We start from the raw sequence: 27529 nt of genomic DNA on the forward strand, positions 1-27529 counted from the left end.
CTCTCTCTCCGTCATTCTTCCCCGTGTTTGATTTGTCTCCTGTCATCTTCCTTGTTCCCTCAGTGTTTTCCTTCCGTTGCCCTGGATTTCGACTGCCTCCTCGATCGTTCTTTGACTACTCGCTTGCCCCTGAACTCTGATGCCTCTCTCTCGCCCCGGATCACCTGCCTGCCCCATGAACTGCCTCGCTTGCTCTCGTCAACACTTGGTAACACACTTCAGCTAACTACACACATAGTCTTACACCACACACTCTTGTATTGTAGTTCACACTCCATTTCCTTAGTTTAGTTGTATTGTTTATTATTATTATATATACATATATATCTATATTGTCTATATATATAATAAATATTTGTATATACTGCCCCCTGGTGTCTGAGCCGTCACCTCCCCTTAGTAGTAACCGTAACATTTCTTTAGGATTGTTGTCAGTTATTAAATATGAATTGTTAATCGTTTGCAAATTGTTCTGTATAATTGTACAAAGCTACAAAACAAGAGCGAGGGAGAAGACAAAGAGAGAAAAAAGCGAGAATTGGACTGGTGCAGCTCCATAGGCAAGGGACAAAAATACATGGGAAAAATCAATGCTGATTGGTTGGTTTACTATGATGAGTCACGATTGGTTAAGATTAGTGCAAAAACATTACGGACAGGCCAATCAGAGGCAAGGTAGGGTGGGTCATCGAACCAGGAAGTGAAATCACAACAGACGCGCACATCCCAAATGACGACGAGGAAGTCGGAGAAGAGAAGAAGGGATATTCAAGCGGGCGATTCAAAAGAAAAAAAAACCTAGTGGAAGATGGAAGAGGGATTCTCTTCCTTAGATTTGTCTTTCAGCGATGTAGACGACCCACAATGCGTCTATTTGGCCACGATTGGACAAATGTATGCGTTTGAATAAAACAATGCCCAAAACATTAATTTTAGTTGTTTACCTTGTAAGCCCAAATCATAACTGCTCTCGACATGGAAGACGTGGGACACACATTTAAGAATACACATTAAGCTGAGTTGAGTTCAAAGTTTTACTGCACAACTATTATCAACTGTTCCCAAACTACAAACAAGTCAGTGTTTTTATATCAAGTTATAGATTTATGCTGTTTTTTTTACTGTAGGTAGAGAAAATGGATAATATTTTAGGGGTGGGCCAAAGAAAAAGCACACTAAAATGAATACATACAGTGGAGTGTGGGGACCCCCAGAGGGAGTTGTATGGTGTCCCCAGCTAAATGACAGTTAATAGTAATAGACCCTTATTGGGGCCATTTGGTTCCATATGTACACTCTCAGTTACATTAACATAATTACCTATATAAGAACTTAAATGTAGGAGTCGGGGAAAAATATAATTTTGTCTGACTCTGTTCCACAGTCATGAAAATGTTTACTTTAAATATGTTCAGTTTTATTTATTTCGTTCATGTAAAGATGGAGTTTGTTAAAGGGGAACTGCACTTTTTGGGGAATTTTGCCTATCGTTCACAATCATTATGAAAGACATGATGACGGATGTATATTTTTAATTTTTTCTAAATAAATGCTATCAAAAGCCTAAGGGAGCAACTATTCTGCCTATAAAAAAAACTTTAAAAACATTTAAAAACCTCCATTAAGGTTTTATATACCTGATGTATATATATATATATATATATATATATATATATATATATATATATATATATATATATATATATATATATATATATATATATATATATATATATATATATATATATACATATATATGTAAAATAGTAACAGGCACATGTAGAATAAGATGTAATATTTTACACTTCTTGATCATTTTTAGCATGCGCGGCGCATTAATTTTAAGAATGCATCACATTTGCTTTTTTTTCCCAAGAACATAACAGATTTCTGCTCACTGCAGACTTCATGAGAGCCAACATACATATTGAAACATCACTTGCTGTATAAGGTCTGCTGTCATTAGGATGCCGACTGATAGAATCTTGTTATATAGAATGACTCATAATCCTGGCGAAGAAAAGGGAGGTAGAGCCAAGCATCTTTTTGTGTCGTTCTCGGCATTACAGGGTCTAAATTGGCTGTCAAAATATACCAACTTGTTGGAATTTGCCTTAGCCTTCTTCTTTTTAGGTGAGACGCATTATTTATGATGTACACTAAACTTCCAAGGAGTGGTCAGCGAGGAAACAGCTGAATAAGAACCGTTAGAATTTTTTTTTTTTCAAATCCATCCGTCTCCATGTCTTTGATAAATATTGTGAACAATAGGCAAAATTCCCAAAAAAGTACAGTTCCCCTTTAATGTGTCTTTTGTCAGACAAATATTTTGTTCCTTTGGCCAGGTTATTGTCATTTTGCCACTGTGGTTTCTGCTAAAACAGTAATTTATCATATGCTGAAAAGTCCTCATTAGAGTATATATTATGGTGTTTATTTATCATTATTATAGTGTCAGTGTCTCTTGTTTGGTGGAAAGTTGTACATTAATTTATATATTTATATCATGTAGCTTTAATGTAGCAAGCTTGCTACAATTATCTGAGGATTGCTTCCCTTGTAGCTTTAGCTATATTTAATCAAGAGTAACTTGTAGCTTAGCTTACTACATTTTCCAAGTAGTTTGCCCATCACTGCTTGTATGAATGTATATGTCTATATTTTCTTTCGAACCCCAAGAAGCTTCTGCTTTTGCTAATGGGGATCCAAATGAATAAAATAAAAACTAATGTTAGCACTGTATCTTAAATCTTATATATATATATATATATATATATATATATATATATATATATATATATATATATATATATATATATATATATATATATATATATATATATATACACTACCGTTCAAAAGTTTGGGGTCACCCAAACAATTTTGTGGAATAGCCTTCATTTCTAAAAACAAGAGTAGACTGTCGAGTTTCAGATGAAAGTTCTCTTTTTCTGGCCATTTTGAGCGTTTAATTGACCCCACAAATGTGATGCTCCAGAAACTGAATCTGCTTAAAGGGAGGTCAGCTTTGTAGCTTCTGTAACGAGCTAAACTGTTTTCAGATGTGTGAACATGATTGCACAAGGGTTTTCTAATCATCAATTAGCCTTCTGAGCCAATGAGCAAAAACATTGTACCATTAAAACACTGGAGTGATAGTTGCTGGAAGTGGGCCTCTATACACCTATGTAGATATTGCACCAAAAACCAGACATTTGCAGCTAGAATAGTCATTTACCACATTAGCAATGTATAGAGTGTATTTCTTTAAAGTTAAGACTAGTTTAAAGTTATCTTCATTGAAAAGTACAGTGCTTTTCCTTCAAAAATAAGGACATTTCAATGTGACCCCAAACTTTTGAACAGTAGTGTGTGTGTATATATATATATATATATATATATATATATATATATATATATATATATATATATATATATATATATATATATATGTGTAGAAATATGCTGTTGTACAAACAATTTTGTGCCTGTATGGACTTTTGTCCATGATTCATTTATACATTGTTTCTAATGGAGAAATCTGATTTAATATGCAAACGTTTCAATTTACGAACCAATTAAGTCTGTACATCATGCTTACACTGTATAAGTTGAGAAGCATACATAGGACTGAGCTGCAGTGTGATCCTTTCAAAACAGCGGCCGAACAACAGTTTTTGTCATGATCTGTCACAGCAGGTCATACCTTGTTTGGGCTTTGTGTTGTATTGTCGTATGTTGGGTGTTTTAGTTTATGTGTAGCGCTCTTATTCTAGTTTTGACTTCTTATTTTGTGTGTGTTGCCTTGCAGTCACTTTATTTCCCTGCCTCTGAGCCATGATTTCCTCTCCTAATCTTGATTAGCGCCGATCAGTGAACTCACCTATCCCTGATCACTAATCAAGAACGTTTTTATGCCAGCTTCAGCTGCCTCTTGAGGCTACAGCATTGTTTTATGTTTTTGTTTCTTGTTAGTATGCTTTCATTGCTCAGTATTTGTTACAGCTTGCTTTGCTTTATGTGCACAGCTTCCCTGTGCTTTCTGTGTACCTCCCTGATGCACTCTATTTTTGTATTTTTGAATAATAAAACATTTTCTTACCTGCACATCGTCTCCTGTCTCCGCATTTTGGAGGTAACAACTTCCGCAACAAAGCCAGAATGTTACAAGTTTTAGTCTTGATAAATCACAGAGCGTGTGCTAAATAATTACTTTTGCATTTTCTCCGTCCAGGCATTTTAATAATCAGCATATATTCTGCATATTCATGAGGGCAAACACGCTAAATGGATTGCGTTCCTTATTTTCCTCACTTAAACACAATCCTGTTTGCACATGATTACTAGATCAGCGTTGCGTGTGCTATCAAGTTTGCATGTGGTTGTCTACATGAACCATACATACTCTCATGCATACAATCACGCTTCATCAAACTTAAATTAACTTCCCCCCCCTCTAAAGCTTAACCTATTTTACCATAACATTGTATAAGGTTAATATGACTCACTCTCCCCCTGTCCCCTTAATCCGCCTTCTTTTGTAATTCCAGTATTCATTTATGTTTTGTTGCATTTGAAGCGATTGTAATGTTGATAATAGAGGTAATAATTTTTCATTCCCAATATTATTTCTATTGGTATACATACTACTCCATTTGTAGTGCAATATTGTTCATTGTCATTTATGTGTTATCTACTTTGTGTGGTGTTCAAGTCTGTGGGACCCGTTTTCATTTTTTATTAAAAGAAAAATGATACAATTAATGAATTTTTCAAACTGAGACTCACTGACTTTGGCTCAATTTCTGTGAAGAACATATATCAGAATACAAATTTAATGACCACACACCATACACCCCCCTACACATTTCTATTACATATAAGATGTCCGGGTCCACTGGACCCGGGGCTAATAGAAGTGTGGAAATTGATGTTCTGTGTACCACACGCAACACACACACACACACACACACACACACACACACACACACACACACACACACACACACACACACACACACACACACACACACACACACACACACACACACACACACACACACACACACACACACACACACACACACACAGCAATCCTAGACAGAAGGAGGACAAAGTGTAGGTACACAGAACATCAGAGGGTCAAATGTGCGAGAAAATGAGAGCAGACAGTGTTGACAAACAATGTTGCAACTTTGTGTGGGAAGCGCAGGTGCAGAAACACAAAAGAAGACTCCCTGTGGGATGCAGAAACTGGCAGAGAAATTTTCCGTGCAACGTTACTCAGCCAGCGTTTGTGGGTCTAATGGACCCGTTGCATTTTGTGGCTTTTAATGCCTCACAATCAAACACTTTTATGTTAAAATACTGAACAGATGTTTATTGGGATAAGGTAAACATCTGTTCAGTATTTTAACATGAAATATGTTTATTGGGATAAGGTAAACATCTGTTCAGTATTTTAACATAAAAGTGTTTGATTGTGAGGCATTAAAAGCCACAAAATGCAACGGGTCCATCAGACCCACAAACGCTGGCTGAGTAACAACAATATGAACATTACACAAGGGTTAACTGGGTCTTCTTTATAATTTTTGCTGTCATATTTGTACATATCGTATTTGCTAAATTAGTTATGTTGTTGCTGTTTTTATATGTTGTTGTTGTTATCTCTCTCTGTCTTATCCACCTCTTGTCCATGCAATTCCCCACTCTATCTTCTTGTTTTTATTCTTTCTATCCCCTCCTGCCCAGGTCCGGCTGTGCCAAACACTTAATACATCCATTTAGTAAAGTTAAATACAAATAGGGCAAAGAGAAGTATTCTACACTTCTCTTTTATAGAGCAATGCTGTTCAGCAGATATGGGCATCTACATCAACAATATGATTTGCCTGAATAGCTGGACAGGACAGGTAAAAACAAAAAAAAGATGTTTGTGTGTGTTTTAACACATGCAAACCTTTGGTTGATCAGGTGCTATACAGTATGTAGTGTAAAAAGTGGATTAGGTGCACAATATAGCGATTTTTGGAACACTGTGTGTACAAACACAGCTCATTAGCTTAAAAGCCGCAGACACAAAACAGCATGTCACCTTACACATGAAGATATTACCTGGAGTACTTTTCAGGGTGAGACCCTGCATGTCTTCGTTCTGCAGAAGCTCATCACTGGCCACCCTCCTCCAGGCTGAGTGCAGCTTGGACACCGACCAACCACAAGCATCCTGCTCAAATGAGCAGTGTGAGCCAAATGGAAGTGCACCTGAGGAAAACAGCAGGATTGGTATAAAAAAAACCCATCTGGTACTAAATACTAAAATCTCTTCCCTCTGAATCTTATTTTCCCAATATAAAGTGACATTTTAGGGCTGTGAGTTTTGAAATCAGAACATGTGCTCATTGCGTTTGTGCTGTTGTTAAGATCTTGCCTTTACACAAAACCACGGTGAGTTTGAATTAAAACAATCATTGTGTAATTAAAATGTAGACTTTCAGCTTCCAGGGATCCGACTCAGAAATTGGAAAGAGATTGCTTGTCTTCCGGCATTTACATATATTGTAAGTAGGTGCTGACATTTGAAAGGGTGATGATTTAAAGCCGAAATCTGAAGACAAGTTTAAGCCTCAGCTGTCTGTACATCGTCTGCGGGATATGTAGTCCCTTGGCTGTTGGAATGATCTAAAGCTTCTGATCAAAGGCACAGCAATTTAACAAGGATCATCAACAGGTCATGGAAATGCATTACTGCCAAATAAATCCTCACCGCAGATGAAACCCTCATCTTCTCCTAAGGGGCAATCAGTGTGGAAATCGCACACTTGCTTTTGGTCGATGCAATATTCAGGGTTTTTACAGTAGAAATGATCGCCACAGTCCACGTCTGGTTTGAGCGCATGATCCTCGTCATCTGGGCAAAAACGCAGAAACAGAAATCATATCGTCAGACGGCTTTGTCTTTCTGCTCTGTAGCTCTGTGGGATTTAGTTTCAACAAAAAACATTTTCAGCTCACCTGGCTCACAAACTAAGAACTGCAGAGAGTCAAGAGCCACAGTGGCTCCGTCCTCCACACACCCAGTATAGCTCAGGGTCACTTGGAAAGGCTGGTCCACTTGGCCTATAAAAATCTCCACTGCTTCCCACTCAGTCCTGCATCAAAGAAAATGTGATGCAGTTCAGTTCTGTTCAGTTTCAGTTTATTTCAAACATGCATACGATACAATGTAATGCATCACATATTTCCAGCTGTTTCGTAACAGCATGTCCGAAAAGGAGTAGGAAGAAGCTGAGCTTATTTAATCCTACCCCTTTTTATACCATAGCAATTTTATCTCATTTCCTTGTTCTCTGTAACAGAACAGTGAATAAATAAATAATATCCATCCGTCCATTTTCTACCGCTTGTCCCTTTTCGGGGTCGCGGGGGGTGCTGGAGCCTATCTCAGCTACAATCAGGCGGACACCCTGGACATGCACCTGGGGATAGGTTGATTGGCAACACTAAATTGGCCCTAGTGTGTGAATGTGAGTGTGAATGTTGTCTGTCTATCTGTGTTGGCCCTGCGATGAGGTGGCGACTTGTCCAAATAAATAATAATGCAACGCACAATCACTATAAAAACATGTAGAGCACGAGTGTAAAAATTAGAGCTGTCATATTTAACGAGTTAGAAAAATGACTGCTTTAATCATGTAGTATATACGCAGATTAATCACGCAATGTATTTTGACTGTTCATGTTCCTTTACCTTTACTGCGGATGGTTACCTCAAAGGTTGTTACACGTTCAGTGATCAGGTCAATTCATAGGTCAGTGCAAAGATGAGTCATGACACCGTTGTGCTCGCTGGCATATTTTGTGTCAAAATGCACCCAGATGGGATTTTAGATAAAACTGTAAGCAAGTTTTGAGCAAATAAAGGGAGTGCATTCAATTAAAAAATTTCAAAGGTTTTCCTGTTTGACATTCTGACAATAAAATTCCATTAGTGTCAAAATATTAGGCTAATTAAAAAAAATAATTCTAATCATGCCTTTGTACATTAACCTGTGATTAATCATGAGCAAAGGGGCAATATCATTCAAAACCAACTGTTCTCATCTATTAGTACCTGCTGTTGTGTATTTGGAATCTGCATATGTTCCGAAAATGTTAAATCAAACTGTAGAGGCATTGCGGAGTTATTTATAAAAAAATTATTGCCTTCCTTAATACTTCTGGGAAACGAGCTGTATGGAATTTGCCCGGTTGCTGACGTTTTTGCCATTGGTGACGTCAGTAGATTATACATACTGTATAAGGTGGAGATTTACCCAAAGTGCTTTTCGTGAGTCTGCCATTGTAGTCCAATGTCTTAGTCAATAAAGCTCCTTATTTTCCCTATTTTCTTGTTGTGGGGAAGACTGGCTCATACATGGACATGCATCCTCCACTGTTGCCATTCCTAATACAAAGTAGTGTACAGTTCTAACTTAATCACTCAGTGTTATGAAAGCGCTCAAAACTACAACAAAGATGACAGGGAGAAGACGCTTTTGAAGTGGAGACACGTAAATAAAACCGCCCACAAAATGACTTGAGAATTGTCTGTAAAACATAATCTATGCAGAGTTTTGAACCACCATTGCATGTAATGTAAACCACAAGGAAGTGTATTAAAATAGAATAAAAATCACAATAGGACCCCATTAATCTAAATTCATAAGTGTGATTAATGTGATTAAAAAAATTATCATTTGACAGCACTAGTAAAAATACACTCTGGATCCCTTCTTAAGTTGAGTGAGTTACAAGTAGAGATGGGTATCGTTTAGATTTACCAAAAAACGCTGATGGTGCTTAAACTGGTAGTTAAACTAAATCATGCAATTTTTTGTAAAAAAAAAAAAAAGCTTTTTATTTTAATCTAATTTGGTGACATTCAAGTTGAACAGACAAGTAATTAAAATACTTCCACTATATAAATTAAAAACCACAAGGAAGTGGTGTGTTGATTTGGCTCCTGGCTATTGGTGTGTATGAGGGCTACTGTTGGCGTAATGGCGGTAATACATTTTTTTAAAAAATGTCAGACTCCGTGCTTCTGTCGAGACACTACATTAGTTCCAAGACGTGACTGATGTCAATATCACCACCAGGCCCTTGTTGCAGGTGACTGAGACAAAATAAAGCATCAATTGCTTCTTAATTTTGTGGTCTTCTTACTACCGTTTATGTTGGCACCGTGCCATTATGGAAGCCGGTTTGGTGCCTATTCCAAGTAGGGCTGCAACTAACGATTAATTTGATAATCGATTAATCTGTCGATTGTTACTTCGATTAATCGATTAATAATCGGATAAAAGAGACAAACTACATTTCTATCCTATCCAGTATTTAATTGGAAAAAAAACAGCATACTGGCACCATACTTATTTTGATTATTGTTTCTCAGCTGTTTGTAAATGTTGCAGTTTATAAATAAAGGTTTATTAAAAAATAAATAAATAAATAATTTTTTTTTTTTTTTTTTTTTTTAATTAAAAAAAAACAAAAAACAACCTCTGTGCATGCGCATAGCATAGATCCAACGAATTGATGACTAAATTAATCGGCAACTATTTTAATAATCGATTTTAATCGATTAGTTGTTGCAGCCCTAATTCTAAGTTACGAGATACCTCCCTCCCACTAATTGGCATAAAAAATATCATAGTGAACCCTGTGAGATCCACCCAACACCCAGTGTCTTACTTACTAGCATTAGCTAGCTAACTATTAAAGTTAAAGTACCAATGATTGTCACACACACACTAGGTGTGGTGAAATTTGTCCTCTGCATTTGACCCATCCCCTTTGATCACCCCCTGGGAGGTGAGGGGAGCAGTGGGCAGCAGCGGTGCCGCGCCCAGGAATCATTAATGCTGAGTGCCAAGCAGGGAGGTAATGGGTCCCATTTTTTTAGTCATTGGTATGACTCGGCCGGGGTTTGAACTCACAACCTACCGATCTCAGGGCGGACACTCTAAAGAGATAGTTATACAGACACAACTTTGCATTTACAACCATTAGTCGGTAGAAAGTGAGTGTGATGACAGTGCTGAGAAGAAGTGGTTGACCATCATTAAATCAAAGAAAGAAACCACTGAAAAACATGAAAGAGGTGTGCGTATAACTAATTTGGCAATGCACTGCTACAACCTGCACCATACTGAAGCAGAAGGTGTCTATTAAGGCCAAAAGCATTACAATAATTTTTAAACAGCGGATTCGTATTCATAAAAAGATGGAGATGCTGCTGATGGTGTATTGCAGAAAAGCAGCTCAAATGAGATACTTTAGAAGCCCAAGGTAAATGTTGTACATTATTATTACATTACTTCATAAAACTGCTGTAGTAGTTTGTAGTACACTAAACCATATTGTTTTTCCTACAATATTCCTTACCTAAAAGTTCCTTTTTTATTTTATTTTTTAAAACATGTTACATGGTAAAATTACGGCGTTTTGGGGGGCCCAGAATGGATTAATTGAATTTTAATTCAATTCAGACGGAACATTGATTTTAAATACAATAATTTTGAGCGACTGCTCTGTAAGAAAAACTTTCCGATAAAAGGAGAGTGGGCCTGCTTTTGCTCCAAGATGTCAAAAAATCTGCCACCAGATAGGGTTAATTTGGCATCACATGCACACAATTACATCCGTAATTGCAAGATGAAAAGCTTATTCATCTGGAATAGTCAAAACATTGCATGATAGGCTGCTTGCTGCCAGGAATTAGATCATTAGGGTAAATTTGGTTGAAGGGCCTGTATGGTAAAACAACTTTTTTTTTTTTTTTTATGGATCAATTGTACATTTATTGAATTATTAACTCATGGTATTTTATCAATATAGACTCTGGTACTTTGTTGTATCATTGATTAAGGACACAAGGACTCAAATTATTGACATTTTAGCTTTCAACAGATTTGTTGTATATTTATTGTTTTATACTGGCGCCCTGTTGCCTAATGTTTGTGCGTGTGTGTGTAATTAATGTTGTGTCTGTGAACTGACACGGCTTCGCAACTGAAGTTCCTAACAGATAAAGTAGACTGGAAAAAATTCCCCACTTAAAAAAAGTTTTTAAAAAGTTACTGTAAGTTATTTTTGGTTGTAATGAGCAAAAAAAACAAAACTGCCAATGGAACAACTCAGAATTGTCTTGGTAAGACTTTTTGAAATAAGACACACTGTGATGAGGTGGCGACTTGTCCAGGGTATACCCCGCCTTCCTCCCGAATGCAGCTGAGATAGGCTCCAGCACCCCACGCGACCCCAAAAAAGGGACAAGCGGTAGAAAATGGATGGATGGAAGACATATTTAAACTTTAAAAATTTCAAAGTAATCTTGAATTTAGCAATTAAAACGTATTATTATTAGCTATATTTACTAATATTGTGAAGTTGTGTGTCTTACAACAAATTTGTGATGCTCAAAAGTAGTATTTTTTCCCTCAGAAGATCTATTGCTTAAAAACAAGTTCTTATTTCTCACTGAAAAAATACTATTCAGGGGATTGTGACAATGTATTATGTTAGTTTAGATATTTTGACTGGAAATTAGAAATATACCGTTGGGGAGATTGTGAGTGTTTCCAGGGTACTTGAATTGAATTAAAACGGCCCCAACATTGGATGCTATGCCTCTTGCTGCTGGGAATGAAACTCCTGATACAGTACCGTAGATTTGGTTTGTGGCTGCTTGCTGCAAGGAATTAGAAAAGTCAAACGAGATTTGGATTAGGGAAAACACGTCGGGGAATAACCATGACAGTGCATGACATACGGCACTGTTGTGCCTGTTGAGTTTAGAAAAAAATATCTACAGTAAGAATATTGGCAAGTATACCTTAAAAGGCATCTCTAGAGGTCACAATCTGGGATTAGTGTTTGCAACTATCACCTCCATGTGCACTGAATGACGCTCAGCTCTATAAATATGATTTTACATGTGCAAAGCAGAGTATAGTTAATATCTGCTACAGTGAACGTGTCCTTAAAATAGAGTCACACAACATAGCATAAGGTCTGGGATTGTTGAGTCCATTAGTTCAAAGCCACCACACCGCGCCTTCATACGACAACCTTATTGAATATGCCCACCCATCCTTCTTCTGTCCCGGGCCATTATATAAATTCATTTCCAGAGTCTGCGTCAGGAGACACGGATGCTTTTAGCTCCACCAGAGACCGGCTGCACGTCTGTATTAAATCAATAGCAAATACCTGTCCCTATTTCCCCAACAATACCCCTAGGAACCGTATGCCATTTTATTCCACAAAGCGTCTTGGAAACATTTCTTTTATACAGTTTAGAACAACAGTAAGGTAAAAATGTATTAGTCTGTGTGGTCGTAGTTGGCCGCATTCACCTTTCACTGCATTGAAGCCAAACTTTGTTCTCTTTAGTTTACAGCACAGGTGTCAAACTTAAGGCCTGGGTCCAGATCTGGCCCGCCAAATTATTTTATGTGGCCTGTGAAAGCCTGGAAATAATGTGCTTTAATAAAGTTCTCTATGATGCTGTTCTGTTGTTGTTGTTGTTGTTGTTATTGTTATGTTTGTTGTGGTCTCTCTGTCTTATCCCTCTCTTGTACCCGCAATTTCCCCCTCTGTCTTCCTTTTTTTCTCTTTCTGTCCCCTCCTGCTCCGCCCGGCTGCACCAAATAATAATATAAATCCATTTAATAAAGTCATATACAAATAAGGCAACAAGAGAAGTATCCCACACTTCTCTTTTGTAAAGTAAATCTGTACAGCAGATATGGGCATCTACATCAACAATATGATTTGCCTGAGTAACTGGACAGGACAAAAAAATCAAAAAATTAAGTAATCTTTTGTTACTAAATGTATTCATTCTTTCTGTTTTGACAGAAAAAAATTACACATAATGTTTGCAATTGCATATATTTTTATTTATTATCTAATAATGTAACAAATATATTATGATGTTACTTTTTTTTCCTTAAAATAAAAATACATCTACTTGACTTTTGCATGAATTTAGGTTGGAATGTAGTGATAATTTGTGATAATAATAATGAACTATTACTTTTGTGTTTTCTAATAATGTAACAAACATCATACATTACAAACTTTTTAAAAAAATATATAAATAATTATCTGTTTGACTTATTCAAAGAAAGTTATCCATTAAATTGTACATTTAAAAAATAAAAACAGATTTTACGGTAAAAAACTAAACAAAAATCTGGCCGCTTAGTCGCCAGAATGTTACTCTATCATTTTTCCATACACAGCAATATGCTGTAAAAAAATAAATAATAATAAATATTAATTATATGATTAAATTCTGGCAACTGAGTCAGTCTACGCACATAAAAAATGTATAATGATCAAATGCATATGTAATTGTGTATTAATATCATGAGGTGAATCCTTGTACACATATTACTCACTGTTAAAAGCGAACCTCTGAGGGCAGCCATAACTGTGACGCGACCCTCAATGAAAACGAGTTTGACACCCCGGGTTTACAGCGTTATTGCAAAGCACCTCAATTGCAACGGAGGCATGAATGGCAAAGTGAGTCACCTGATTTTGTGTGTGTGTGTGTGTGTGTGTGTGTGTGTGTGTGTGTGTGTGTGTGTGTGTGTGTGTGTGTGTGTGTGTGTGTGTGTGTGTGTGTGTGTGTGTGTGTGCGTGTGTGTGTCGGCAGGGCCGTTGCAAATTTAGACAGTTCATTTTGTTGTTATGGCTTTGTTTCAAACCCCGGCCGGGTCATACCAAAGACTATAAAAAATGGGACCCATTACCTCCCTGCTTGGCACTCAGCATCAAGGGTTGGAATTGGGGGTTAAATCACCAAAAATGATTCCCGGGTGCGGCTATGCTGCTGCCCACTGCTCCCCTCACCTCCCAGGGGGTGATCAAGGGGATGGGTCAAATGCAGAGGACAAATTTCACCACACCTAGTGTGTGTGTGACAATCATTGGTACTTTAACTTTAACTTTATTCAATAGAAAGTTGACCCATCTTCCACTTGGTATGTTGTTTTATATACAGTACAATGTTGCGTTTTCTATTGTATTCAAAGTGTACAAACTTTTACTAATATATGGAGTTTTGTCAATGTTGGAACCCATTATCATTGTTTTTGCTTCAATATACCAACTTTTCTATTAGCAACCTTGTTCAAGGACCAAATAAATTCATAAATTGAGGTTTTACTGTACAGCAAAATATTGTGATGGACACGTATCCCCCTCAATAGTCACGGTCTTGGCCACATAGCCTAAGCAGAGGGACTTGAAACTTGAAATAATGGTGGCTGAGGGACAACGGTAGCGGTCGAAAGTAGTAAAGAAGAGGATAAAAAAAAAAAAAGATTGCCATTTCCAATAAGTGCACAAAGACAGTAATGTTTTAAAGAACACACTACATTGTCAAATAATTCACACACTCAGAATTAAGTACAGTTTACACAGTATACTAAGGGAAGTATTCCATTTGAGACGCACCCTCTTGTGACTTTGTTAGCATTTAAACAACCAATAGGGCGGGCTAGCATGTGTTGAATAGGATTGTACTTCATCAATTCTGCATTACGTAACCAGTGGTCCGTACTATGAACCTCGTACACTGGAACCTCGATTCATGAACGCCTCTATTTGCGTCCTTTACGGTTTACGATTGTTTACATCCCGCCGAATATGCCTCTGGGTGCGGACCATGTCTCGTCTAGGAATGCTTCATGCATTCATTCATTATTTTATTAATTTTGCATGCTGCTTGAAGTCATCGGGGGCTGCCATTTTTATGACATTACTTCCTGTACACGCGGCCATAGCCATTTCAAAAAAGTTTTGATGGCTCGCGGCAGGGGCGTAGGAACTGGGGGGCTTTATTACAACAAAGAAAAGGGAACTACAAAGACACAAGCCGATGAAGGATCACATCACACTGCTAGTGTTCAACAATGCCACAAATATTCCGAGGCACAAGGTAAAATGACTTTCCATTTTTTGTTTTGTACACACCAACAAGACTTGTGTGTGTGTTGACATTTAAGCTTAATGTAATGTTGTGTTGTTTGAATAAAAAAGAGATTTTTGAGCTATTTTACCCTTTTTATGTTGGTTTGATGTATATATATATATATATATATATATATATATATATATATATATATATATATATATATATATACCCATTATAATGTTTTCATAGTGTGCAGTTTTTTTACTAAAATAGGGACTTTTGTCGAGGCTATAACCAATTATTGTTTACATTGATTCTTATGGGGAACTCTGCTTAACTATACAAACTTTTCGGTTGGCAAACCATGTTGAAAAAACAATTTAAGCTCATAAATTGAGGTTCCACTGTATACGTTTTTGAAGGTTAAGTCTTGATGTAGAATACTACAAAGCTGGTTAAATTCCTTAGCAATATACGTAACTAGGATAACATATGTGTTAAAGATCAGGGATACAAGGTCAGAGCCAATAGGCTCCAGCTTACCCGTCACGCTGAACAAGACAAGGCATGGAGAATACATTGATGATTTATGTTGTCTCAGGCCATTCTTTGTTTAGTTTTTGGGTGTTTTTCCCGTGTTTTAGGTTCACTTCCTTTCTTGTGCTCTTATTTTGTTTCCACTTCCTGTTCTGGTTGTATTTTCCCTGCACTAGCTTCACACTGCTTCTTAGCGCTGTCTTCATCACCTGGGGCAGGGGTGGGCAATTTATTTTTACCGGGGGCCGCATGAGCAACCCGAGCACTGCTGGAGGGCCACATTGACAATATTTCAATTAAATTTTGCTCAATATTTTTTTTTATATATACCGTAAGATAAATAATAATAATAATAATAATTAATAATAATAGTAATACTTCAACATAGTGTGTGTAACAGCATTCCATGACTAATATAAATAAATTTACATTAATAATAAATGACAGTAAAATAAGCACACGTATGACTGAGGAGTCATAGTGTAACTTTGTGTGGTGTTTGAGTTGTCCGACTTTTTGTGTGGCCATAAACGCACCAGTGGTTTAGTGCTATGCGTGTTGGTGACAGATGACAAGTTGGTTTTGGCCTGGTTTGTACGGCAGAAAATTACTAGTTTTTCGAGATAGAAGTGTTTTACTCATGTTTTTGGTGTGGTTATGTCCGAATATAAACAGTTTTGCTCAATAAAGTGATCGATATAATTCCTGTCCTCGAAGTATCTCGATAGACGTTACAATAATTGAACGGTGTTCAATTGAACGGTGTTGACGAACACCGTTAGGGCCGCTTGTTGTCACTGTCACTCAGAGTTGCATTGTAAAATTACATAGAATAAATATGTTTATTTTGTTTAGAATTCAGATGGGATTTGATTTGGTGCGCGGCATATATTTGCTGCGCGCAGCAGACGCTTGAGCAGTGCGCAATTGCGCAGGCACGCACCTTAGAGGGAACGTTGCTTTGCAGTCAATGTCTTGTTGGAAACACGCCATTCTTCATCAACTTTTCTCTTTTTAGTGTCTCGGGTGTAAACCGTGCATCACTTGTCGCTGCATGTGCACCTTCACTCGCAGGTTACACACAGACACACGCCCATGAATAATACTTTTCAAAATAAAAGCAGCACAGTTGTATTGCGCGCACGACATAGATGTTTTTTCAACTTTATTTTGTAATTAATGATTGCAGCTGTTCACATTCACTCACAATCACGCACACGCATACGTCCACACGGAAGTAATACAAATAACGATTTTCAAAACAAAAGCAGCACCGTTGTATTGCACACTCGACATAGATACTTTTTAAAATGTATTTTGTAATTTATAATTGGCCTCACGCGGGCCGGACAGGGACGCACAAAGGGCCGGATGCGGCCCGCGGGCCGCAGAATGCCCAGGTCTGACCTGGGGGTTATTAGTTTTATGTTTTTCACCTGCTGCTAATCATCACCTGGGTAGTATTTCAGCAAGTTACATGTCTTTGTTGGTGTTGGATCATCATTGTCTTTGTTTGTCGGAGGAACGATCGCGGTTAGCAGCATTTTTGACTTCCTGTTTTGCATGTCTTTGTTGGTAGCTCTCTTTAGCTTTTGTGCACATCCCTGTTGGATTTTGTACTTTTGGGCATTAAACACTCTTAAACCTGCCTTCCGTCTTCTGCCTTTTGAGGTCACGACCTCCACTAAGAAGAGCATTCCTGACAGTCTTTGTTTTATGATTAAAAAAACAAACATATTTGGGATTGGAGTACATTTGGTGCCTGGATATTCTTTCATGCAAGAACACAAACAAATATTCACCACACTGAGTATGTTTGCTGACCTGGTGTCTTTTTGTCTCTCAGGATGGATGACGATGGCGTCCGCAAATGAACTGGAGGTGAGGGGTTTGATCAGGACCAAGAGGTCCCCTGCTGTTGGTGACGACTCGTACACAGCCAATAACAAAACACATAGGTGCTCTCCTCTGGTTATTACTGGGCTGGTTAAGTGGTACTCACAACTCCCTGCCACTTTGGAATCAGGGGCGGGGCTTAGAAGCAAAAATTTACCTTTAAAAAAAAAAAAGATTGTTTTATAACTTTTTTTGCTCCTTGCTTCAAAAAAAGCATATTGGATATCAAAGATGAAAGGAACAAGATTTTTTTTTTAAACTGTCTCAAAGCTTTTCCTCTATGAATATTTCATGCTTTCAGGAACACAAGTCTCTCACCGTCAGCGCTCCCCTCCGAGTGGTCCGCCTCAGGCTTGAAACCTGCCTGCTGTGTGCTCTCCAGTCGCCGCGCAGACACCAGCGACCAGTCACTTTGGTTGCTGTGATTTGACAAAGTCCATAGGCAAGGTGTTTCGAAATCACAGGAGGAAACTGCAAGACAAGAAGGCACATGAGATTCATAGTCATGGTCAAATACAGGGTGACCAAAAAAAACCATAACCCATAAAAAGCTCCAGCAAATTTTAAACACCCCCAAAATGTTGGTATTTTTGCATAAAAGTCATGGTCTTTCTAAAATATGCTCCATATGGTTACATGGTGCTCGAGGCAAACTTAAATATCCATCCATCCATTTTCTACCGCTTGTCCCTTTTGGGGTCGCGCGGGGGGCGGGGGGTGCTGGAGTCTATCCCAGCTGCATTCGAGCAGAAGGCGGGGTACACCCTGGACAAGTCACCACCTCATCACAGGGCCAACACAGATAGACAGACAGCATTCACACTCACATTCACACACTCGGGCCAATTTAGTGTTGCAAACTTCAATATGTCACACAAAATTGTCAAACACTCAAACACATTCTTCTTTGGGATTTTAGAATTAGGATTTTGCACAGTCCTATATTCTTTGAGCTTCCGAACCGAGTCAAAAATCTGCTTTTTGATGGAGCAAGACGACCCTGAAGATTTGCTTGCATACAGTATAGAAGTGCCCTGATTCCATGTGGATATTAGTTCAATATTAGCAAAAAAAACAAGAAGTGGATGACATAAGCAGTCCTGCAGCGCATTGACTTGTGCTCAGCTGGACAGTTCATATTTAAATGTCCTCCAATAAGCACACACGTTTGCTCTTTTCTTGTATTTTAATAAAGTCATTTACAAAAGGTAAACGTGGCTATAGGTTACTAGGAGCTAGCAGCTCCATAACGGCTAAGCATACAATAGCTCACAAGCTAGAGCTATGTAATGAGTGTCCTTAATTAAACAACATTGCACATTTTTCAATATTACCAAGTAAATTCTAGTTGCAATATTGCATAATACTTGAATACAAAATCTTCAAGGCAGAAGCGTAAAAAGAAAGCATTCAGTAACAAATGTGTGTCGGCATCAGTCAATTTACTGCGTAATGCCCTTTTAATTTAATAAATTATTGTGACCCTACAGTGCACCCGGAAAGTATTCAAAGCGCTTCACTTTTTCCGTAACTTCTTATGGAATAAATTCATGTATGTCCTCAAAATTCTGCAGACAATACCCTATAATAACAATATAAACACTTAAACAAAAACACATGTACATAAGTATTCAGACTCTTTGCTTAATACTTGTGTTGATGCACCTTTGGCAGCGATTATAGCCTCAAGTCTTTTTGAATACAATGCCGCAAGCTTGGCACACCTATCTTTGGGCAGTTTCGCCGCTCATCATCAGGCCAATACCATTCCTACAGTAAAGCATGGTGGTGGCAGCATCATGCTGTGGGGATGCTTTTCAACGGCAGGAACTGGGAGACAAGTAAGGATAGAGGGAAAGATGAATGCAGCAATGAAAAACAACGCTTCTCATCCAACCTGATGGAGCTTGAGAGGTGCTGCAAAGAGGAATGGGCAAAACTGCCCAAAGATAGGTGTGCCAAGCTTGTTGTATTGTATTCAAAAATACTTAAGGTTGTAATTGCTGCCTAAAGGTGCATCAAGTATTAAGCACAGGCTGTGAGAGAGATCAGCTGCCGCGCAAAATTTATTTTTCTTGTGATGAAGACATGTTGGGAAAGACTGTTGTTCCAATATTTCAAGCGCAATGTCGACTTGTATACCCTGTAAAATATAACAAATATGTACAGATTTATTCAAAGATTTGTGGGTTCTGTTTTTTGAGGGGTCTTATATGTTAGGAGTTTCATTCTAAGCCGGACTAGATGTCATGAGGATGCATCTTCAAGCAAAAACTATTACTTATTACAACCACATCCTTTAACGATTGGTACACGCCTCCATGCACGTGTGTAACACAAAAGTTGCAATTTCAGGGAAAAACAAAACTGTCAACATCTTTGCATGGGCAGAAAAGAGACCCTATTGTTGAAGTGAAACATGAAGTCATGCATTAAGGCCAGCATGTGCTTGAGTCATATCATTGATAAAATAACTTTATGACTAATCATTTTCCTTGAAACATATTCTTTAATGGCTTTGGAGAAAATCAGAAATGTAGCGGACAGTCAGAGGCTCGGTTCATTAGGAGTGATCGTGTGTCAGACTCACACGCAGAAAAAAACATGTCATGTGACGGCTGGAGAGGAAACTGCCACTTCAGCTAATTTGGCAAACAGATTCCCTGTGAGGCTCATCCCAACACAGGGTCCATTATTAAACTGTCATTTTTTCATTTGTTTTCTTGCATCACAATTGAACTACAGTTAGTACTTTGTTCACAAAAAAAAAACCTAAAACGAGTCAGGTTTTCTGTAACCCCGTTTTTTCCTTCAGCAAGACACTTGTGTGCAACTTTTGTCCTCTTGTTTACATAGCAGGAACAAAAAAATTAAATGAATCAAACTTAAGACTGGGTAGTTTTTTCTGTGAATGAAATATTTTGCGGTGCTGCTTCATTTTTAAATAGATTGGCCCTCACAAAAAAACAACCTGATATTGGATAAAGAATTATGCATTTTTAAAATACTTTATTCCAGGACACACTATAAGTGCATGTCATAGACCAGTGTTTTTCAACCTTTTTTGAGGCAAGGCACATTTTTTTCAATTAAAAATACGGAGGCACACCACCAGCAGAAAACGTTAAAAAATGATTATACTCCACCAGGTCGTCGTTCCTTATTTTGAGTTTGTTGGTGTTTTCCTGTGCTTTAGTTATTGTCTTGCGCTGTTATTTTGGTGGCCCTTCCTGTTTTGTTGGTGTTTTCCTGTAGCAGTTTCATGTCTTCCTTTGAAGGGTATTCCCTGCACCTGCTTTGTGTTAGCAAGCAAGACTATTTAAGTTGTTGCCATTCTTCTTTGTGTGGAGATTGTTGATTAATATGTCATGTATGGATGTACTTTGTCAGCGCCGTAAGTTTTTGCTGTCGTCCAGCATTCTGTTTCTGTTTACTTTGCAGCCAGTTCAGTTTTACTTTCGTTTTATATAGCCATTGCCTTTTCCTTTCCCGTTTGTTCATTTTTGGTTTAAGCATTACATACCTTTTTACCTGCACACTGCCTCGCGCTGTGGTCTGCACATTGGGATCACAACAAACCATCCTTTGTCTCACCCGACAGATTCTGACTTTTACAAAGCAATTAACTACCTGCTGCCACCTACTGACATGGAGTACTACGTGGTTACAATGCCAAGTTTTACACAGCACAGACACTAAGCAATGGCACATTATTTGCAGATTATAATTATTGATTTGCAAAAAAAAAAATTGGACCAATTAGGTGAAGTTGCATAATTTCCCACGGCACACCAGAAAATATCTCATGGTACACGAGTGTGCCGCGACACAGTGGTTGAAAAACACTGTCATAGACAACCATAATGTATCCCATTGGACATCCTTGTCAATTATGCAGTATTCCGTAATCGCTGTAATTAAAGTTGAGCCTGTTATTTACGCAAACAGCAACAAGGGAAAAAATGTTTGTTTCGAAAAACGGATGTTAAGGTGTTTAATAAACACGCTAAGTGCGAAAGTCTTTCCTTCTTTGGCTCATGCAAAACAAACCCCATTTCAGATTTTTTAAAATCAATCGTCTGACAACAGGACTGAAAATACAGTGGTACCTCAAATTAAGAGTGCCCCAATTTAAGATTGTTTTGAGATAAGCGCATTCAGCAAATGTCACCGTGAACATTAGGTCCACCCAAAATATCGGATCTTACTCGCTAGCATTAGCTTATAGCTAGAGATCCATGGGTTAGAAGAAAGTGAGTGTGAAGGACAGTGCTGAGAAGAAGTGGATGATATTCATTAAATTTAAAAATATATATATAAACATGGACATAATTTGCAAGCAATTTGAGTGTATCATAGCTATACACCATACTGAAGCAGAATGAGTAAAGCCCGCCAAAAATGTTAAAATACTACAGTATCTAACGGTGGACGTGTATCTGGAAAAGCAGCTTATTATATTACTTCATAAAACTACTGTAGTTGTTGGTAGTATTTTTTAACGTATTGTTTTCATAAAATGTTTCTTATCCAAAAGTTTAGTTTTCAAACCATTACACGTTGAAGCAGCACTAAGTACACTACCGTTCAAAAGTTTGGGGTCACCCAAACAATTTTGTGGAATAGCCTTCATTTTTAAGAACAAGAATAGACTGTCGAGTTTCAGATGAAAGTTCTCTTTTTCTGGCCATTTTGAGCGTTTAATTGACCCCACAAATGTGATGCTCCAGAAACTCAAGCTGCTCAACGGAAGGTCAGTTTTGTAGCTTCTGTAACGAGCTAAACTGTTTTCAGATGTGTGAACATGATTGCACAAGGGTTTTCTAATCATCAATTAGCCTTCTGAGCCAATGAGCAATCACACTGTACCATTAGAACACTGGAGTGATAGTTGTTGGAAATGGGCCTCTATACACCTATGTAGATATTGCACCAAAAACCAGACATTTGCAGCTAGAATAGTCATTTACCACATTAGCAATGTATAGAGTGTATTTCTTTAAAGTTAAGACTAGTTTAAAGTTATCTTCATTGAAAAGTACAGTGCTTTTCCTTCAAAAATAAGGACATTTCAATGTGACCCCAAACTTTTGAACGGTAGTGTATATTTTCAGCCTTCATAAAATATTTTCATAACTTTTGGAATGATCCTTCCACTTACAACTAGTTAAATGACACATTTGTCATGGCCTAGGGGGGTCTGCACATTGAGGAGCATGGCAGGAACCCTGCCACACAAAAAACTACAAATGTGCTGATTTGCTTTACGTTATAAAGATGGAAGTTGATGTGGACGCCTATTTGCCACCAGAAAATGAAAAGAAATACAAAAACGCCTATATGCAATTACTGCTATCATGGCCAAAGCTCCAAAACAACCAAATAAAGTTTTGTCTGAGGAGACAAAAAAAGAAAAATTGAGCCTACCCGGATAAAAGGACAGTCAGGATCATCATTGCCCCGGCTTTCACTCGCTGGCGTGAGCTCAAAGATGAGGGATTTTGGCCGATGCTGCCTTGGCTCTGTTTCTGCTAAACTAGTAAGCACCTTTTGATGCTCAAATCAAAATGATAATGCTAATGTTGGCAATCGGAAATAAATATCCACTAGCTTGATAGTTTGCAGTTCCACACTACTTCCTTTGAAAAGAAAACTCTCTCGCCTGTCTTTCTTTACTTAGGACCGACATCCGCCTTGATACATTCTTGGTAGTGGCGTCATGTTGGTAACGCAATCCAACATCAGTTTAACATCAGCTTAGCCATTAGAGATGTAATATTTGTGCCAATAACACAGCAGACGTGTCAGTATGACAATATATATGCGCTAGTGCTCATGGGAATTGTGGTCTTCCTTCTGGCAAAACGCTGCCACTTTGGTCCACCGGCGCCGCCAAAATCAACCAAAACTGAAAAGTTTTTAAATGGGGGCTTTGTGCAAGCACCAATTAAATGCGCTTGCACATTCATTTCAATAGGAGACGTGGATTTGACATACAAGTGTTTTGAGTTAAAAACTCCGCCACACAACCGATTAAGCTGGTAAGTAGCGGTATTACTGGATTAATATATTTAAAAGTAGGCTTACACTCCCTGTGCCATTCTAATATTGACTGTTGTCTTCTAAGTCGAGGTAATGAGCAAACAGCTGACCTGAGATGTTGTCTTCCAGAAGACTGTCCAGAAGAGCGTGGCAACGGCTGACTGAAAAAGACAAACACACAGTCAGCAAAAATACTTACATACATTGGGTTTCACGTCACGAAACATGTTGAGTGAAGTATGATCAAATTAATTGTCCAGGTGTTAAATACACACCCTACTATACAAGGTATATACATAGTCATATCCACGTTGTATGATACAGAACAAGTAATTGAGAAAAACTGGTGACTAGTGTAATGCAGGATTGGTAAACCTATTAAAGCTCCCTGTGTGGTGCTGAAAGGGTGGATGAGCTGCATGAGGCAACACAGACAATTTACCACTTCAGTATCACATCATGAAAGCTTTTATCCGTCCTTATTCCTTGGCTTGTGTTATTATAAATGAAGTGGAGTGCTAATCATTATTCCTCACTCATGCACACGCTAGGGCTGGGCGATATGGCAAAAAAAAAGATCAACTTTTTTTCATATTGTCTGATCTCGATTAATATCACAATTTTTATATTTTTTTTAATTAAAGTCGGATTGTCCCGTGCAGGATTATAGCGAGTAACATTGCATCCCTACTGTTTACTACTGCAGTATCTTGTAACAGACATTTCCGCCATGTTTGATTTAGGTAATATATGCGAACAGCTGACAACTGTCATTTTTGTTCGTATATATAATTGTGTTTACTAGAGGTGCAACAGTACAAGTAACCCACGCTGCGGTCCGTACCTGGTTTTATCCATGGTTTTGCTTTTTCGGTACATTTTGTGTAAGTAAACACAACTTTCTTTCCTCTCAAAGTTATTTTATTTTGTTTCTTATCACAAACTTAATTCTGCAGAAAACCAAGTATCAGTAGTTCACTTAATACTATACTAATACTTTATTGAAGATCTTTTCAAGTTAACATTTACTAAACAACGCTTTCAAATGGTAAATGTGTATTCTTTAATTACTTGTATACATCAGTGCTTCCCACCAGTGCTTTGGCAAACAACAAGTGGCCCAGATTGTGGAGGTTTTGTTTAACTCAAATACTGTAGCTTATATTTAATAAAAGTACAATAAAGTGCAGTTTGAATTTGAGGTACTGTAAAATAATGTGTACCAACACATAAACCAAGTTTAATGATTATTTCAGGAGCAAAATGTTTTTTATCCACAAACTCAAAAATGATTTGAACAAAAGGTGTCTGCAGAGTTTTTTTAGAACATGTTATATCAGAGGAGTTGAATCTTTGCAGACACATAAACAAAAGTATGATTAAAAAATATTTAGATTTAAAAATGCCTTTTTCCGATTAAATTAGTGGGTGTGTTTTATTCTCACAGTCGGGATTAATAGACTCCTGTGAGTGTCTGCAAGTCTGCAATCAGGGCAGGATTACTGGTGAAAGTAAAGTCGCTGCTCCTTGTAAATGTTTTTCAACTTCTATGTTAGTGTTTGTTATATTTCTTTATTTTGTTCTTCTGGGCTGCACTTCCAGCTGTGTGAGGAGGAAGAGGCACAACGCTGATTGAACATTAATTACGTTGTGAGGAGCACTTGGTGCACATACACGGACACAAACGCGTTCACACAAACACACTCAAACGTACAAAAAACACACACATTCACATACACTCACACAGGATCACGGTCAATAAAGGCAGATTGTTCCGTGCAGGATTATACCGAGCATCTTTGCTTCCCCACTGTTTACTACTGCGGTAACTTCTAAGTTCTCAGTTCCGCCATGTTTGATCGAGGAACTATGCTAACAGCTAACACAGTGATCGAACTCAAGTTAATTGCGATGAACGATCACAACCATATAATCGCTAAGCCCCAGCACACACACACAGATTCAATGTGTGCTTTAGAAATACTTGACCATGTATTTTAAGGCTGAAACGACGCGTCGACATAGTCGACGTCATCGGTTACGTAAATACGTCGACGCCGTTTTTGTGCGTCGACGCGTCGCATATTTACGTCACACTACCGTCATGGCGGAGCGCAAAACAGACTATGCGAGCGAGGGGGAAAAAGCACGCCAAAAGTCATCAAAAGTGTGGGAGTATTTCAATACACAGCCTAATAATGTTGTTGTATGCACGCTGTGTCGAGCGGAAATGGCCTATCATAGCAGCACAACGGCTATGAACGAACATTTGAAAAGAAAACCATCAACTAGTCAATCGTCCGCGTTAGCATACGTTGTCATCATTACACAAAAACATGAATGTGTCATTTGTATCTGCTAGGGGTGTAACGGTACGTGTTTTGTATTGAACCATTTCGGTACGGGGCTTTCGGTTCGGTACGGGGGTGTACTGAACGAGTTTCTAAGCTAAAGCTAACTTTAGCTGCTAAAGTCTAAACAAGCTGCTTTGCTCCTTCTGCCTCTGTCTCAGCACGCAGCATTGTCCCACCCACACAACCATCTGATTGGTACACACAAAGCATTATCAGCCAATCAGCAGTGCGTATTCAGAGCGTTACCAGCCAATCAGCAGTGCGTATTCAGAGCGCATGTAGTCAGCGCTTCAGCGTGGAGCAGATAGATAGGTGTTTAGCAGGTGAGCATCAGGCAGCGGACTCTCCCCAAATGATAATAAACACCTCCCAGTCAACTACTAGTAACATCACTATGAGCCCGTTGACCTTCTAGAAACTTAAACTGCAGCTCAGCTCGCTCGCAGTCCTGGCTTGAGGTGAAGGCTAATTACCTCTCAGTTCCAGCCACATCGACCCCTTCTGAGCGCCTATTTTCAGCTGCTGGGAATATTGTAAACAAGAAAAGAAGCAGAGCATGTAGACATGCTAACCTTTCTTCTATTACAACTGTTAGACACTCACTGGAATGAGTAGAATTGGTTATTGTGTACTGTGTTGGACTGGATGTTTATTTTGCACATTTTAAAAGCAATACTTAATGTTTACAGTGCTCCATAATATTTAGATTGGCAATTTTTTGTATTGGATGTTTATCTTTATTTTTGCACATTTTAGCAAATAAGCAATACTTTCACTTTTGTTGAAATGTTTACACTGTTGTTACAGAATATTTCGTTTTGCACTTTTTTGTATTGGATGTTTATCTTTATTTTTGCACATTTTAAAGCAAAATAAGCAATACTTTTACTTTTGAAATGCTTATACTATTGCAGAATATTAAGATTTGCACTGGATGTTGACTTTTATATTTGCACATTAAAAAGCAAATAAGCTACTTTTAATTTTGTTAAATGTTAAAAGTTTTAAATGTTTACATTGTTACAGAATATTTAGTCATGTTGTTGTCAATGTTGACTGAGTGGCCATACTTTTTTTTTTGTAAATAAAAGCCATGCCTTTTGAAAAAACTGGCCTACTTTTATTTTTTCATCTTCATTTTAAATAAAAGAAAATAAAAAATAATCGGTAAAAGGAAAAATAATCTATAGATTAATCGAAAAAAAATGTATAGATTAACCGATTAATCGAAAAAAATAATCTATAGATTAATCGATAGAAAAATAATCGTTAGCTGCAGCCTTAATGTATTGTAGTCCTTATCATTGGCGTTGTTAGGCCTATTTTAGGGGGGCTCAAGCCCCCCTAAAATGTTCTTAAGCCGCCCTAAATAATTTGGTGTTAAAAAAAAAATATATATATATATATAAATCTTTTTTTTTTTTTTGTTTACAAATACATGCCGACATATTCATTATAAAGTGGCCCGGATATGAGTTTAAATAAATAATCATATAACCTGTCATTATTCACTCAGTTTCCCCCTCACTTCATAGCGTAAGGTAGAGAGCCCCTTTAGTGCGTCTGTATCCAATCCATTCCACTTGTTCATATAGAAAATGCCCACATCATTCAAAATCCAGTCCACATTTTCTCTGCGACCTTGCTTGCGGTCCTGCAGGTGTACGAAGCACATTAGCACACAGCACTGCAGAACAAGAACCTTGTGTCTGCAATTGTAAAT

At 37.8% G+C, this 27529-nt stretch overlaps 1 protein-coding gene and 1 long non-coding RNA gene across 3 annotated transcripts in view; one reads left to right on the plus strand and one right to left on the minus strand.

The window, feature by feature from the left end:
* The window catches only part of ltk (leukocyte receptor tyrosine kinase), a 138128-nt gene that overhangs the window by 59106 nt on the left and 51493 nt on the right, over nt 1-27529 (minus strand). For both annotated transcript variants that reach the window (XM_062041633.1, XM_062041631.1), the window contains exons 2-7: nt 23563-23613; nt 17729-17881; nt 17339-17567; nt 7018-7154; nt 6770-6913; nt 6118-6267 (exon numbers count right to left, since the gene is read on the minus strand). In XM_062041633.1, coding sequence (XP_061897617.1) covers nt 6118-6267; nt 6770-6913; nt 7018-7154; nt 17339-17567; nt 17729-17881; nt 23563-23613 — 864 coding nt within the window. The remainder of the gene's footprint in view (nt 1-6117; nt 6268-6769; nt 6914-7017; nt 7155-17338; nt 17568-17728; nt 17882-23562; nt 23614-27529) is intronic.
* Nucleotides 16994-18174, plus strand: LOC133646360 (uncharacterized). Its single transcript, XR_009825277.1, has 3 exons — nt 16994-17047; nt 17361-17395; nt 17712-18174. It is a non-coding gene; the product is annotated as an uncharacterized LOC133646360 (long non-coding RNA).

The sequence above is a fragment of the Entelurus aequoreus genome, linkage group LG03 (genome assembly GCF_033978785.1).
Source record: "Entelurus aequoreus isolate RoL-2023_Sb linkage group LG03, RoL_Eaeq_v1.1, whole genome shotgun sequence".
In the NCBI taxonomy this organism is placed as follows: domain Eukaryota; kingdom Metazoa; phylum Chordata; class Actinopteri; order Syngnathiformes; family Syngnathidae; genus Entelurus; species Entelurus aequoreus.